Source organism: Sinocyclocheilus grahami, unplaced genomic scaffold (genome assembly GCF_001515645.1).
Source record: "Sinocyclocheilus grahami isolate Dianchi unplaced genomic scaffold, SAMN03320097.WGS_v1.1 scaffold694.1, whole genome shotgun sequence".
NCBI lineage: Eukaryota > Metazoa > Chordata > Actinopteri > Cypriniformes > Cyprinidae > Sinocyclocheilus > Sinocyclocheilus grahami.
In genome coordinates, this window is record NW_015505873.1 from 486,720 (window position 1) to 502,879 (window position 16,160).

At 45.9% G+C, this 16,160-nt stretch overlaps 2 protein-coding genes and 2 long non-coding RNA genes across 8 annotated transcripts in view; 1 reads left to right on the forward strand and 3 right to left on the reverse strand.

The window, feature by feature from the left end:
• Nucleotides 1-796, reverse strand: part of smad4a (SMAD family member 4a) — a 19,301-nt gene extending 18,505 nt beyond the window's left edge. For all 4 annotated transcript variants that reach the window (XM_016243560.1, XM_016243558.1, XM_016243559.1 and 1 more), the window contains exon 1: nucleotides 519-796. The gene's annotated coding sequence lies outside the window, so the exon portion shown is untranslated. The remainder of the gene's footprint in view (nucleotides 1-518) is intronic.
• Nucleotides 797-5,809: 5,013 nt separating this feature from the next.
• LOC107559661 (uncharacterized) overlaps nucleotides 5,810-16,160 on the reverse strand; it is a 23,462-nt gene continuing 13,111 nt past the window's right edge. The window contains exons 1-2 of one of the 2 annotated variants that reach the window (XR_001605654.1): nucleotides 9,478-9,512; nucleotides 5,992-6,318 (exon numbers count right to left, since the gene is read on the reverse strand). This is a non-coding gene — a long non-coding RNA (uncharacterized lncRNA). Of the gene's footprint in view, nucleotides 6,319-9,477; nucleotides 9,513-16,160 lie in introns of those variants that run through there. The other variant, XR_001605653.1, reaches the window with a different exon arrangement.
• LOC107559660 (uncharacterized) overlaps nucleotides 6,318-16,160 on the forward strand; it is an 18,613-nt gene continuing 8,770 nt past the window's right edge. Inside the window, exons 1-2 of the long non-coding RNA XR_001605652.1 lie at nucleotides 6,318-6,632; nucleotides 16,105-16,111. This is a non-coding gene — a long non-coding RNA (uncharacterized lncRNA). The remainder of the gene's footprint in view (nucleotides 6,633-16,104; nucleotides 16,112-16,160) is intronic.
• Nucleotides 13,156-16,160, reverse strand: part of npffr1l3 (neuropeptide FF receptor 1 like 3) — a 10,729-nt gene continuing 7,724 nt past the window's right edge. The window contains exon 4 of the mRNA XM_016243561.1: nucleotides 13,156-14,155. Within this exon, the coding sequence (XP_016099047.1) occupies nucleotides 13,234-14,155 (922 nt within the window). The 3' untranslated portion in view covers nucleotides 13,156-13,233. The remainder of the gene's footprint in view (nucleotides 14,156-16,160) is intronic.

Sequence of the window (16,160 nt, forward strand, 5' to 3'; positions counted from 1 at the left end):
TGTGAGAGTGTGTGTGTGTGTGTGAGAGTGTGTGTGAGAGTGTGTAAAAAAACAAAATAATGTATATATAATATAAAAACACATTATATATTAAAATGTAAATAAAATACATAAAAAAATAACATTTTATAAAGACTAAATTTACAATTATAATACATTAAAAATGTACACATTATTTATATAATATAAAAATGCGATTTATATTACGTCAGAACATCACTTTCATATTCGGCTACAAGTTTTAGTAAAGCTAACACAAATATAAGCTACTAAATAAATCTCTCGAGTTTATAAAGCGTCTCACAGCACATGAATCCTTCACACACTTCAGCTGCGAGGACTTATAGAGCTGCAGAACTCGTGAATGCGACGAGCTGAAGTCAATGTAAACAACGAGTCTGCGTACTAGCATCACATGCTAATGCTAGCACCCAAGCGGCGGCTGATTCAGATTTTAACTTATGATATAGACAAATAAAACACGTTTAAATGTGGACATTTGTATTGGAATTACATACCTGTTATGTCACCTGTGAATGAATCTCTTTATCTGTCCAGTTGTGGTGGTTTTGATGTGAATCTTGTTAGCGGCTAACCGCGCGTTCCGCTGATGTCTACGACGATTTAACGCGACGACAGACTTTTGAGCGAGAACTCTGTTAGACGGGATTTGGCACAATATATTATTAAGAGGAGGGTTTACAAAAACACACAATGTAGCCGCGACGCTCTGGACGCACCACCTCACGCCCTGCTGCGCAATATGGCGAACTGCGCATGCGCACTGAGTCCGGCTCCAAACACGCCGAGCTGACTGTGCACACACCTGTATGTATGTATACACCTGTTTGGGCATCAGAGGCACAGCGAGATTTTTGTCAACATTTGGCACATATACTGTTATGTATAAAGAACCAATTAATACTGCATCTCTATGTTCATCCTATGTGTCCTCCTAATGTGTAAATTTATTGCATACATGGTGTAATAAACGTGTAAACCTATTACATACGATACGCACGCACTCCGAGAACCCGATCAGAATCAAAAGATTCACAACCCTTTCTCAAATAAAACGATTCACGATGCACGCTTTGAAGATCCGATCTGATAAATGATTCGCGAACCAGTATTCAGATCTGAATCAAAGGACTCGCTCCGAAGTTCCAAACTGAATCAAATGATTCGCGATACACGCTTTAAATTGCCGATCTGAATAAAAAGATTCGCAAATCCACTAAGAATTTCCGATTTGGATCAAATGATTCACAATACGCGCTTTGAAGTCCCGATCTGAATCAAAAGATTCGCGACACGCGCTCTGAAGCGAGCACTTCGAAAAGTGAATCATTTTGCTACGCATGGTTAAACTGATTCGGAGTTACGAAAAGCTCCGGTTCCTCCCTCACTAAGCGCTTTTTAAAATCATTTGATTTAGCGGTGTGTGTGGAGCTGCCGCCTTGAAAAGGCCCTCGGGGGAACTGAGAGCGGACACCGCCGCCTCGGGGAAACTGCGAGCGGGCACCGCCGCCTCGGGGAAACTGCGAGCGGGCACCGCCGCCTCGGGGAAACTGCGAGCGGGCACCGCCGCCTCGGGGAAACTGCGAGCGGGCACCGCCGCCTCGGGGAAACTGCGAGCGGGCACCGCCGCCTCGGGGAAACTGCGAGCGGGCACCGCCGCCTCGGGGAAACTGCGAGCGGGCACCGCCGCCTCGGGGAAACTGCGAGCGGGCACCGCCGCCTCGGGGAAACTGCGAGCGGGCACCGCCGCCTCGGGGAAACTGCGAGCGGGCACCGCCGCCTCGGGGAAACTGCGAGCGGGCACCGCCGCCTCGGGGAAACTGCGAGCGGGCACCGCCGCCTCGGGGAAACTGCGAGCGGGCACCGCCGCCTCGGGGAAACTGCGAGCGGGCACCGCCGCCTCGGGGAAACTGCGAGCGGGCACCGCCGCCTCGGGGAAACTGCGAGCGGGCACCGCCGCCTCGGGGAAACTGCGAGCGGGCACCGCCGCCTCGGGGAAACTGCGAGCGGGCACCGCCGCCTCGGGGAAACTGCGAGCGGGCACCGCCGCCTCGGGGAAACTGCGAGCGGGCACCGCCGCCTCGGGGAAACTGCGAGCGGGCACCGCCGCCTCGGGGAAACTGCGAGCGGGCACCGCCGCCTCGGGGAAACTGCGAGCGGGCACCGCCGCCTCGGGGAAACTGCGAGCGGGCACCGCCGCCTCGGGGAAACTGCGAGCGGGCACCGCCGCCTCGGGGAAACTGCGAGCGGGCACCGCCGCCTCGGGGAAACTGCGAGCGGGCACCGCCGCCTCGGGGAAACTGCGAGCGGGCACCGCCGCCTCGGGGAAACTGCGAGCGGGCACCGCCGCCTCGGGGAAACTGCGAGCGGGCACCGCCGCCTCGGGGAAACTGCGAGCGGGCACCGCCGCCTCGGGGAAACTGCGAGCGGGCACCGCCGCCTCGGGGAAACTGCGAGCGGGCACCGCCGCCTCGGGGAAACTGCGAGCGGGCACCGCCGCCTCGGGGAAACTGCGAGCGGGCACCGCCGCCTCGGGGAAACTGCGAGCGGGCACCGCCGCCTCGGGGAAACTGCGAGCGGGCACCGCCGCCTCGGGGAAACTGCGAGCGGGCACCGCCGCCTCGGGGAAACTGCGAGCGGGCACCGCCGCCTCGGGGAAACTGCGAGCGGGCACCGCCGCCTCGGGGAAACTGCGAGCGGGCACCGCCGCCTCGGGGAAACTGCGAGCGGGCACCGCCGCCTCGGGGAAACTGCGAGCGGGCACCGCCGCCTCGGGGAAACTGCGAGCGGGCACCGCCGCCTCGGGGAAACTGCGAGCGGGCACCGCCGCCTCGGGGAAACTGCGAGCGGGCACCGCCGCCTCGGGGAAACTGCGAGCGGGCACCGCCGCCTCGGGGAAACTGCGAGCGGGCACCGCCGCCTCGGGGAAACTGCGAGCGGGCACCGCCGCCTCGGGGAAACTGCGAGCGGGCACCGCCGCCTCGGGGAAACTGCGAGCGGGCACCGCCGCCTCGGGGAAACTGCGAGCGGGCACCGCCGCCTCGGGGAAACTGCGAGCGGGCACCGCCGCCTCGGGGAAACTGCGAGCGGGCACCGCCGCCTCGGGGAAACTGCGAGCGGGCACCGCCGCCTCGGGGAAACTGCGAGCGGGCACCGCCGCCTCGGGGAAACTGCGAGCGGGCACCGCCGCCTCGGGGAAACTGCGAGCGGGCACCGCCGCCTCGGGGAAACTGCGAGCGGGCACCGCCGCCTCGGGGAAACTGCGAGCGGGCACCGCCGCCTCGGGGGAACTGAGAGCGGACACCGCCACCTTGGGGGAACTGAGAGCGGCCCCCGCCACTTCCGGGGCCTTGTGAGCAGACACCGCTGCCTCAGGGAAACTGCGAGTGGGCACCGCCACCTCGGGGGAACTGAGAGAGGACACTGCCGCCTCTGGAGCCTCGTGAGCGAGCACTGCTGCTTCGGGAACATTGCGAGCGGGCACCGCCGCCTCGGGGGAACTGAGAGAGGACACTGCCGCCTCTGGAGCCTCGTGAGCGAGCACTGCTGCTTCGGGAACATTGTGAGCGGACACCGCTGCCTCGGGGGAACTGAGAGCGGACACCACCGCTTCCGGAGCTTTGTGAGCGGACACCGCTGCCTCGGGGGAACTGAGAGCGGACACCGCCGCCTCGGGGGAACTGAGAGCGGACCCCGCCGCCTCGGGGGAACTGAGAGCGGACCCCGCCGCCTCGGGGGAACTGAGAGCGGACCCCGCCGCCTCGGGGGAACTGAGAGCGGACCCCGCCGCCTCGGGGGAACTGAGAGCGGACCCCGCCGCCTCGGGGGAACTGAGAGCGGACCCCGCCGCCTCGGGGGAACTGAGAGCGGCCACTGCCGCCTCGGAAGGCTCGTGAGCGGGCACCGCCGCTTCGGGAACATCGTGAGCGAGCACTGCCGCCTAGGGAGGATCGTGAGCGGGGACCGCCGCCTCGGGGGAACTGAGAGCGGACACCGCCGCTTCCGGAGCTTTGTGAGAGGACACCGCTGCCTCTGGGAAACGGCGAGCAGGCACCGCCGCCTCGGGGGAACTGAGAGCGGACACCGCCGCTTCCGGAGCTTTGTGAGAGGACACCGCTGCCTCTGGGAAACGGCGAGCAGGCACCGCCACCTCGGGGGAACTGAGAGCGGACACCACCGTCTCGGGGGAACTGAGAGCGGACACCGCCGCTTCCGGAGCTTTGTGAGAGGACACCGCTGCCTCTGGGAAACGGCGAGCAGGCACCGCCGCCTCGGGGGAACTGAGAGCGGACACCACCGTCTCGGGGGAACTGAGAGCGGACACCACCGTCTCGGGGGAACTGAGAGCGGACACCACCGTCTCGGGGGAACTGAGAGCGGACACCACCGTCTCGGGGGAACTGAGAGCGGACACCACCGTCTCGGGGGAACTGAGAGCGGACACCACCGTCTCGGGGGAACTGAGAGCGGACACCGCCGCTTCCGGAGCTTTGTGAGTGGACACCGCTGCCTCGGGGAATCTGAGAGTAGACCACGCCGCTCGTACTGACATCAGCGGAGGTTCCCGCACGCTGCTTACCAGCCCGCGATGCTCCAGGAACGGGCGTGAGGTACTGGGTGCCGCAGACGAGGCCTCTGACAACCCTGGGATGGCCGCCTCGGGAGAACTTTGAGCAGGCTCTGCAGCCAACTCCATCCTGACGGCTGAGCCGCTCAACTGCAGAGCCAGGTTGACGTAGTCCTCCAGCGCCTCCTCGGGGTGCCAGAATGGCATAAGGGATTTGAAAGGCTCGGTTAGGCCACCCCAGAAACAGACCATTGAGCAGGTCCTTTCCGCCGCCGACTGGCGAGCCACTCCCACGAAGTCCCTGGCGTAATCCTCAATGCGCCGGTCTCCCTGGCAGACACTGAGGAACTTTCCTGCTGGACCCATGCTTGGCGGATTATTCTGTCACGGCGCGGTAAAGGAACACACCGTGTAAACAGGGGTCTGGGTCCAAATGCAGGTTTATTTGACTGCAGTGGAAAAACAAAGTCAAAACCAAAACAGAAAACAAACAGAGCTAAGACTCTGACACACAGGCTTGAAACAGAAAACGGACTCTGACACAATACGGCCACGTAGAGGTTGCATCAATCCCATAACAACACTTAATAATCCGCCCAGAGAGGCGTGGGGAAGGCGTATAAATAGCCCTCAGGATGGGCAACAGCTGTGTGTGTGTGTGTACAGGTGTGTGGCGTCAAGGTAACGGAGTCCGGGAGGATGGGAAGTGGCGACCTCTGGTGGTGAGAGGGAGAACACCAGACCCAGACCCCTGACATAATGTATGTTAATTTTTCTTTGTCTGCAGATACATTATATAAGTAGCCCAAAAAATGCAGCCTGTGGCTCTGTAATTATTCCTGCAACTACATTTTTAGAACAGCCCGATTGTGCAGGAAAACATGGATGAAACCTCCACAAAAGGTTCTTCAGGTTATTAAAATGTTCTCCAAACTAAAATAAAAATGGTTCTGGAAGGAACTGATCCCTGAAAGGTTCTTTGAGGAACTGAAAAGGGTTCTTACAACATTGCTGTGAAAGAAAAAACTTTTTCTGCAGAAGAGTGCAGAGGGATTTTTAAGAGTGCAGAGTAAAAAGTCGTCTGGTCAAAGAAACCTCTCTTAAAAATAAAGGTTTTTTATTGGCACTGATGGTTCCATGAAAACCTTTAACCAGGTTCTTTATAGTGGAAAAAGCTTATTTAGATTATCAAAATGTTTTTCAGTAATCAGTTCACTTCTTAAAGTCACCGTCTGTCCCAGACCCTGCCTCCCGGCGCCCCCCGGATGCCCATAGCTGGGTGTCCAGTCACCTCTGGGCCCGGAGCGTTTACTTTGAAAAAATTAGAGTGTTCAAAGCAGGCCACCCGTCGCCGCTGAATACTGCAGCTAGGAATAATGGAATAGGACTCCGGTTATATTTTGTGGGTTTCTGGAAACCGGGGCCATGATTAAGAGGGACGGCCGGGGGCATTCGTATTGCGCCGCTAGAGGTGAAATTCTTTTCACCGGCGCAAGACGGAAGAAAGCGAAAGCATTTGCCAAGAATGTTTTCATTAATCAAGAACGAAAGTCAGAGGTTCGAAGACGATCAGATACCATCGTAGTTCCGACCCGCGATCCGGCGGCGTTATTCCCATGACCCGCCGGGCAGTGTGCGGGAAACCACAAGTCTTTGGGTTCCAGGGGGAGTATGGTTGCAAAGCTGAAACTTAAAGGAATTGACGGAAGGGCACCACCAGGAGTGGAGCCCTTGGCTTAATTTGACTCAACAAGGGATACCTCACCCGGCCCGGACACGGAAAGGATTGACAGATTGATAGCTCTTTCTCGATTCTGTGGGTGGTGGTGCATGGCCGTTCTTAGTTGGTGGAGCGATTTGTCTGGTTCATTCCGATAACGAACGAGACTCCGGCTTGGTAAATAGTTACGCAGCCCTGTGCGGTCGGCGTTCAACTTCTTAGAGGGACAAGTGGCATTCAGCCACGCGAGATGGAGCAATAAAACAGGTCTGTGATGCCCTTAGATGTCCGGGGCTGCACGCGCACCACAGTGGGCAGATCAGCGTGTGTCCTCGGATCGGCCCTGCTGGGGCTCCTCGCGGGCCCTGGCGGAGCGCCGAGAAGACAATCAAACTTGTCTTTCGGGAGGAAGTAAAAGTCCTAACAAGGTTTCCGTAGGTGAACCTGCGGAAGGATCATTATCGGGTAAGCCCGGCAAAGGCGAGAGGTCTCTCTGAGACGGGGCGGAGGTCAGGGGCTCCGACGCGGCCTCCACCCATGGGGAAAAAAAAGTCGTAACAAATGAGGGCACGAAAGGAAGGATCATTACACGAGACGTCCCTTCGGCGACCCCGCCGGGCCGCCCCCGACAGGTACCCTGCAGGCCCCGCACCCCTATACGACCGCCGGTGGTGGACCCTTATGATAGACCGGCCGTCTGAGTCTCCCCAGGAAGGGTTGGGCCCTGGGCGGGCCCGTCTCATGCACTCTTGTACCGGACGCGGTGGGTGTGTCGCCCTCATTCACCGTACCTTCCACTCACCGTGCCCCCTAGGCACACCCGCCCACAGCGGCCTGTAGCCGGGCGGGGTCCTAGCTCGGGCGCGCAATGCGCTCCACTCGATCAAAAAGACTACGGTGCACGCTTTACCATCTACGCCACTAAAGCTGACAAATGTTTATTTTTTATTTTTTTGTACATTGTGAAAAATATTTAGATGTTTAGAGTGAAGAATATTTTAATAATCTAAAGAAACTTCATTGGCTCCACAGATGTTAAAGATTCTTCATGGAATCATCAATGCTAATGAAGAACCTTTATTTTAAAGAATGTAGCAGAAAAAATGCTCTTTAAATTTTTAAATGTTCTTCAAACTAAGAAAAAGGTAGTTGTTTGAAGCGTTACACTAAAAGGTTCTTTGGGGAACCAAAAATGGTTCTTCAAAACACCCCATTGGAGCCTTTATTTTATTATTATAAAAAAACATGACTGCAACGATCAAACTAAGCAGCATAACACTGTTATTTCAGCAGGTTTAGTTTCAACTTCACTCATAATAAGTGACAATAATTAAACACCTAAATGCAGTGTGTTGTACATCACAACAGAAAACAGACAAATTTACAACTAATAAATATACAAGCGATTCATCGCATACAAAATAAAAGTTTTTGTTTGCATAATATGTGTGTGTGCTGTGTATATTTCTTATGTATATATATAAATACACACACATAAAGTATATATATTTGAAAATATTGACATGTCTATATTTATATTCATATAATTTATTTTATGTATAAATATATTTAATATATAAACATAACATGTTTTTTCTGAAATATATACATGCATGTGTGTATTTATATATGCATAATAAATATATGTGACCACAAAACCAGTCATAAGGGTCGATTTTTTTAAATTGAGATTTATATATCATCATGAATAAATAATATTTCCATTGATGTATGGTTTGTTATGATATGATAATATTTAGCCGAGATACAATGGTATGAAAATCTGGAATCTGAGGGTGCAAAAAAATCTAAATATTGAGAAAATCATCTTTAAAGTTGTTCAAATGAAGTTCTTAGCTATGCATATTACTAATCAAACATTAAGTTTTGATATATTTACAGTAGGAGATTTACTAAATATCTTCATGGAACATGATCTTAATATCCTAATGATTTTTGGCATAAAAGAAAAATCTGTAATTTTGACCCATACAATAATACATCGTTGGCTAGTGCTACAATTTTTTTGTATGCTATGTTTTGTGCTCCAGGGTCACATACACAGTACACATACATATATTATGTAAACAAAAACTTCTCTTTTGGATGCGATTAATCACTAAAACATACACGAGGCCTAAATCAAATGCTGTTAGAGACGCTAAGATACCGAATGTTCAGTTCATGAAGCAGCACTTTTTTGGAGTTTTCTTCCGACTATCTGCATCCGCGTTCCTTGACCAAAAACTGTTGAGGCGATGCAGCAGATGATGGATCTGTTATGTGTGCATAGGGGAAAAAACAAGAGGAAAACAATAAATGTTTGAAATTTAAAGACCTGTTAAATAATATCAAATAATAATAATTCTAATAAAAAAATTCTAAAATAAAAAAAGATTTTAAATTTAAGAATTCTAATAATAATATTAATAATATTTATGTATAATAATAGCACTAATTATAATGATTTAGTATAATAATTATTATTTAAGATCTAATAATAAATAGTAATAAAAATATCATATTTATTAAAATAATAATTTTAAATAATTATCATTTATTTTTTATTTAAAGAATTGTTAAATAATTCGAATAATTAAAACAAAATATTATATTAAAATTATTATTTAAAAAGTAATTTAAAGAATAGTTAAATGATTCAAATAATAATAATAAATATCATATTTAATAATGTAGTAGTAGTAATAATAATAATATTTTAAAGAATGTTAAATATCATATTTAAAAAGTAATAATAATCATAGTAATATCATATTTAGTAAAATAATAACAATAAATGCATTTTTATTTTTATTTAACTAATGGTTAAATTATAGTAATACTAATAAAAACATAAAATAATATCAAGTTTCTTAAAATAATAATAATTCAAAATAATAGCTATTCTTTAAAATATTTATTTGTAATAGTAATTTCATAAGTTATTCTAATTACTGGAAAACTGAAAAAGTACAAAACCATGAAAAAAAGGACAGGACTGTGATCTCTAGTGTTCACACTCAAGACACAATATATACAACATTCAACAATAAGTGTTTTAAATCTTAAAGGCTCGGCTGTTTTGCGTGGTTGTGACCCCGTGGGTTTATTCTAATAATCCACATGCCGTGGGCCGCAGAGACACAGAGCGAAAAGGTTGGAAGTAAACGGCGGCAGACTATTATTCACCTCACCTGCAGGGAAATGAGTCACTTACATGAGGGACAATGAGCTATTGTGTGCTGATGGCAGAAGACGTTTAACCCCTATATAACATTCACTCATACACACATCTACTAAATATGATTTTACGATACAAAATCAAATACAAACACAGACACTATACTAACTCTCTAAAACACTAAATCATTGTTTAATAGCCAAACATGTTTCTGCAATGTTACATATTTTCAATTATTTATTTAATCTTACAATGACGATTTTTCATTTCAGTAAAAGCGACATTTAAATCACACTGAGTGTGAAGAATCTACCTCTTTCTCTACAATCATGAAACAATTCAGAGTTGAAGAGTTTATACATTTGCATCAGTCTAATTTTTGTGCTTTTCATGAACTATTATTATCTAGCCCAACAGTTGAAAAAAAAAAAGGATCTATATAGAGATACGGCACTACAGATGCTGAAATAGTACTTAAAGACAGTAGAGAAAACAATAAAATGACACGCAAAAATATCAATACTCATTCAAATTAAAGCAACAGTACACCCAAAAATGAAAATTTGCTGAAAATAATCTCATCCTCAAACTATCCAAGTAACGTAGATGTGGATGAGTTTGTGTCTTCGTCAGGTTTGGAGAAATGTAGCACTGCATCAGTGTCTCAGCAATGCATGCTCTGCAGTGAATGGGTGCCGTCAGAATGAGAGTCCAAACAGAAGGAGAGTCCTTTCAGCTTTTGTCTTCTCCAGATGTTAACTGATGGACTGGAGTGCTGTGGATTATTGTGATGTTTTTATCAGCTGTTTGGACTCTCATTCTGACGGCACCCATTCACTGCAGAGCATGCATTGCTGAGACACTGATGCAGTGCTACATTTCTACAAATCTGATGAAGAAACAAACTCATTTTAAGCAAATTTTAAATTTAAGACCAAAGCACGAACTTGGATCAGGATTATTCCTCAGTTAAAGTTCTCTCATATAAATTGTCAGTCTAGTAGGTAGGTAGCACAACAGCAAGACAAACAACATCTAAAAATAAAAGCGTGATGTGGTTCACGTCAGCGACCTGCAGAATATCACACCACTGCAAGCACTGAAAGACACTATACAAGAAAACTTCAAAACAGGCTAATAAACCTTATCAAAACGTCAGTTTCACTCAGATTAATGCTACATTGTGTTTCATGATAAATCTGACTTCATGTGCCATCTGTCACGTCTGTCTCACCTCACTCTTCTTGTAATCCTTCTTGTCTGTCTCGCCTCACTCTTCTTGTCTGTCTCGCCTCACTCGTCTTGTCTGTCTCACCTCACTCTTCTTGTAATCCTTCTTGTCTGTCTCGCCTCACTCGTCTTGTCTGTCTCACCTCACTCTTCTTGTAATCCTTCTTGTCTGTCTCGCCTCACTCGTCTTGTCTGTCTCACCTCACTCTTCTTGTAATCCTTCTTGTCTGTCTCGCCTCACTCGTCTTGTCTGTCTCACCTCACAGCTTAACACCGGTATCACCGTCAGCACCGTCTATCGCGGCAAGCCTATTATGAGTAAGACCAGGGGCATGAATTAAGAAAGTAAATGTTACTTTCATAACATGCAACATGTAAATGTTAGAGCAGCATACGGTGTAGTTTCAGCTAAATACTAAAAACACATCGGAGGTTCAAGTGGCTCTGAGCACATTCGATTTTCATCTTCAATACTCCAGGCACATCAACAGAGTAATCCTTCATTTTCCAGCATATTCTTGCAGGTCAGGAACAGAACTTCATCTCTCAAGGGAAATTATGACTTTCTGCCATGAGAGAGGCTCACAGTGCTGTAATTTGCTGCAGGTGCGTGTAGTTTTCCTGTCATTTTCTCAGAAATGCTTCCGTTTGTCAATAGCTCTATTGTATTTCTATAAAGAGGGAGAGCAATTCATTTCACTCGTTAAATGTCAGCTCACACACATTTCCTGCGTAAGGCTAAATGATAAAACGCTTCACATATGTTTCCTTAGAATCTGATGCAAAGACAATCATTTAGTTATTAAGGAATACCAATTTACAGACAACACTGCGATCACGTTCATCTCGTGCATTTAACTCTTCTCTAATTAACATTTTATGATTAGTTCATAAAACCACCTAAATCTGAGAGCTTTATTCTTGTTCGTTTTGTCTGCTGTATTGCACCAAAATACTGCTTCTCAAACAACCGCTGAACAATGAGGTTACTTAATTTATCTGTAGAAAACATCTGTATACAAACACTGAATGTGTGCAATATTTACAAATCACGATATGCAAGCAACAAGATTGCGAATGTCAAATTAAAAGCCTCACAGCAGGCTATGATGAATTAGGTCAGGTGATTTCACTGAAGATCGTCAGATATGGCATTACGGTGTAATCTAATAATTTTACTCAGCAAGGATGCATTCAAGGGATCAAAAGTGACAGTAAAGACATTTATAATGTTACAATTGATTTCTATTTCCAATAAATGCTGTTCTTTTGAACTTTCTGTTCATCTGTGAATCCTGAAAAATAAAATGCATCACAGTTTCCACAAAAATATTGTGCAGCACGACTGTGTTCAACATTGATAATAATCAGAAATGTTTCTCGAGCAGCAGATCAGCATATTATACTGATTTCTGAAGATCATGTGACACTGAAGACTGCAGTAATGATGCTGAAAATACAGCTGCGCATCACAGAAATACATTACAGTTTAACAGATACTCACATAGAAACCATATTTTACATTGTAATAATATTTCACGATTTCACTATTTTTACTGTATTTTTGATTAAATAAATGCAGCCTTGGTGAACAGAAGAGACTTTCAAAAACATTTTTCAAAACTAAAATACATTTTAAATAAAAATAAACATATTTAATTATTATAAACAAATTACAATAAAATTATTTCAAACTTTTTAACAATAGCACAAATAATGTTTTTCCTAAGATAAACAACTGATTTGGGTTTATCAATCGAAGCGTCACTATTGTCTTTTAGGGCTGCTTTACAGCAAAATCTGAGTTTTCTCAGCATTGTGGCTCATTCTTGAAGCACAGTTTTGCCTGAATGATGAATAGATTCACGGTTTTGGATCGCTGCATTTAAACTGATAAAGCAGGTACAGAATGACGTGTTTAGTGTATGATAGAGTACACAGTAATAACAAAAAATCACAAACATGACACATTTAATTAAATTATTTTATATATACTGATTTAGTCATTAATGTGTAATATGTTATATTTTTTAAACAAATTATGAGCTCTAAAAGATTTTCAGAATTTGTACAACTCTTTTGCTTTAGACCATTAAAAAAATTTTAAATCTTAAAATAAAATGTTACGGTAAAGAAAAAATGCAGCGATTCAATATAGTTTATTTATAGTTATTTTCAAATCTTCAATGTACTGTCATTATAAAATAACTTCATTATTGTTTCTTTAATTCTAACAAATAAGTTCTTTTTAAAAGCTAACCAAAAGTAAAAATAATTTGCTTATAATTTCTGCACAGGTGAGACTTGGTGTTGTTTCCAAACAAAATAAATATATCGGTATCGGCAATCGGCCAAAATGAGTTGAAAAATATCGGCATATCGGATATCGGCAAAAATCCAATATCGTGCATCCCTAGAAATAAATGTAGCTAAGAACTGAAAACAGAAGCATGTCAGCACCAATAAATGTCAGCTGATTAATCAGGATGGCTGATACATCAGTCTACTGTGGTTTCAATGCTCCCAGGCATTGTATATTTTCCCTCCTGCAGAAGACACCTTGTCAATCTCTTCGAAGTGAATTTCCCTTTTTATAGACATGCCGCTGTTTCCCCCTTCGGCCGAAGAGCCCTTGGTGTCCATCGACACTCTCCGGTGCTCCAGCTCCAGGCAAACGCATCCCGTCAGGTCACTCTCGGTGAAGATCCGGTTCGTTCTCGAGCCCAGGCTGAGCGGGTGGCTGCTAACGGCCGTATTCAAAGGGCTCCCAGCTCTGGGCCGTTTGATGCTGAATCTCGTCTTCTTTCGGCCCCAGCAACAAGCCTGATGCTGACACACGGCCTGAAAGCCTCTCTTGAAGTTCTCGTTGAAGTAGCCGTAGATAATGGGGTTTACGCTGGAATTGGAGAAGGCCAGCCAATGAGAGAGAGGGAATATATAGCTAGTGAGGAGCTCCAGATTGTCCTCGTCTGGACGGGCGTAATCGGTCAGCAGCATGAGCGTCCACAGCGGCAGCCAGGACAGCATGAAAAGCAGAGCCACCACAATCAGCATCTTTATCACTCGGATCTTTCTTTGAGACGTGCGAACATCGGGTTGCTCAGCACTGGCTAGGATGGCTGTGGCGTACAGCTTTGCGCCGATCCGGCCGTACATGAGCATGATGAGCGCCAGGGGAATGACGTACACGTGTAGGAACAGGACGGTGGTGTACACTTTCCTCATCTCCGGGTCGGGCCAGGTCTCGTAGCAGGAGTACAGCGGGTATGTGCTGTTGTCACTGTGAACCATGACATGCCCTTTTTCTTGCTCGACGGTCAACATTAACACAGAGGGAAACATTATGGTGAGAGCGAGCACCCATATCGCCCCTATTGACACCTTTGCGACAAAGAGCGTGAGTTTGGGCTTGAACGGGTAAACGATGCAGCGAAACCTGGGTTTCAGACGAGGAGAAAGCACATACGGAGACATTAACCATATATATACTGTATATATATAAGAAATAAATATTTCATATATATTTATTTTACAATAAATGACATAAGCTGAGGTAAATGTATAATATTTAAAGGGGTCATATGATGCGATTTCAGTTGTTCCTTTCTCTTTGGAGTGTTACAAGCTCTTGGTGCATAAAGAAGATCTGTAAAGTTGCAAAGACTAAAGTCTCAAATCCAAAGAGATATTCTTTATAAAAGTTAAGAGTCAGCCACGCCTAACTAAAACGGCTCGTTCTAACACGCCCCCACATATCTATATCACGATGTGGGAAGATTTGCATAACGCCGCCCAAATGTTCACGCAAAGAAAGAAGGCGTAACTTTTATTCTCGCTGTAGTATTGTTGCTGCCGCCGCCATGTCGTGAAGGTAGACTTGTGCCGGTATTCGGTAATGCGGTATATCACGGTAATGAATATGTTTTTGTGTGCGATCACAAATGCAGACATGGTTTTATGTTTACACGGTGCGATGCAATGCAACACGTAAAAAGACAGTATAAGTCATTATAATCCATAATTATGTCCCCACTGGATGCAACGAATGCCTCGTTTATAATGGGTTTTAATGTGTCTGTCTCGTCGCTCCGGCCGGACAGGGCATCATCACAGTATGGTGAGGGGCGTAACATTTCCGTCACACGCTTGAGGTATTCAGCCAATCACAACGCACTGGATAGCTGGCCAATCACAGCACACCTCGCTTTTCAGACCGATGAGCTTTGTAGAAATCGAGCGTTTCAGAAAGGCGGGGCATAGAGGAGAAACAATAATGTACAGTATGTGGAAAATAATGTGTTTTTGAACCTTAAACCGCATAAACACATTTCATTTCACCAAATACACAACATACTGTTCTTTTTAGCCGCATCATATGACTCCTTTAATGAATTAAACTTAACTTAAATTTAAGCATTCACACATATTTCATACATCTTGAGGAGCTTTGGTAATAATTAATCCATGAAAATGGCGCAGTAACTTTACATTTATAAATAAAAAATTATCTTTCTCTATCATCGTTTACTGATGACTGACTGAACTCCTTCACAAAAGTTTCAGTTCATTTTTGTCTCTATATTTGTATGTGTGTAAAAGGGTTATATCTTTGCATGGCATCAAAACATTGATATATTTCAGCGTCTATCCAAACATACCTGTTAATTACACTGACCTGCAAGCAAGGATATGCCGGTATCAAATTTTCATGTTGCGATTAATTGCAAATGCTTTTATCACGGTATGCGGTATTATCACGATATTGAAATTTAGTTGCAAAAGAAGTGTTGTCATTGTAAGGATAAAATAAATTCAGATACTTCTGAGACAGACAATACACACACAGTGCATTAACATACAGACATCTGTTTGCGGGAAAACGTCTCTCACATATGCATCAGTTTCGATACTTTGATCTCCTGAGAAACAGACAATACACTGGCATCTTCAAGACACCCCACAGAGGGGTGCTGCAGGAAACGCCTCTCTCACATATGCATCAGTGCCTTTTCATCTCCTCCCTCCACTGGACTCACTCAGAATGGTCAATAGTATAATGTTCTATATGAATGCAAATAAGATTTACAGTCATGTGTGGTTTCTTTTGAAGAGTTTCAGGGCGAGTGGTACAATGGTCTTAATCTTACAAAAGTAGACTAAAAGATAAAACAGATCCTAAGAGTTAAGAGATACTTTGATTACTGTAGAGGGTCATTCCATGCAAATTCTCTTCTGTTCCCATTAAGGTGTAGACCACCCAGGTCTGGGACCTGGGTTAAATTTAAATTCCAATTGTTGGTACATGCCTCCACTTGGGGGATGTTTTTATCTTGGTTTTGTATTTAAAGGATTGCAGCAAAAGGATCAGCGCGATTCTGTAGCCAGAGAGCCCGTAGTATGGAGTGTCTCCACACACTTCACACTATGTATTTTTCTAAAAG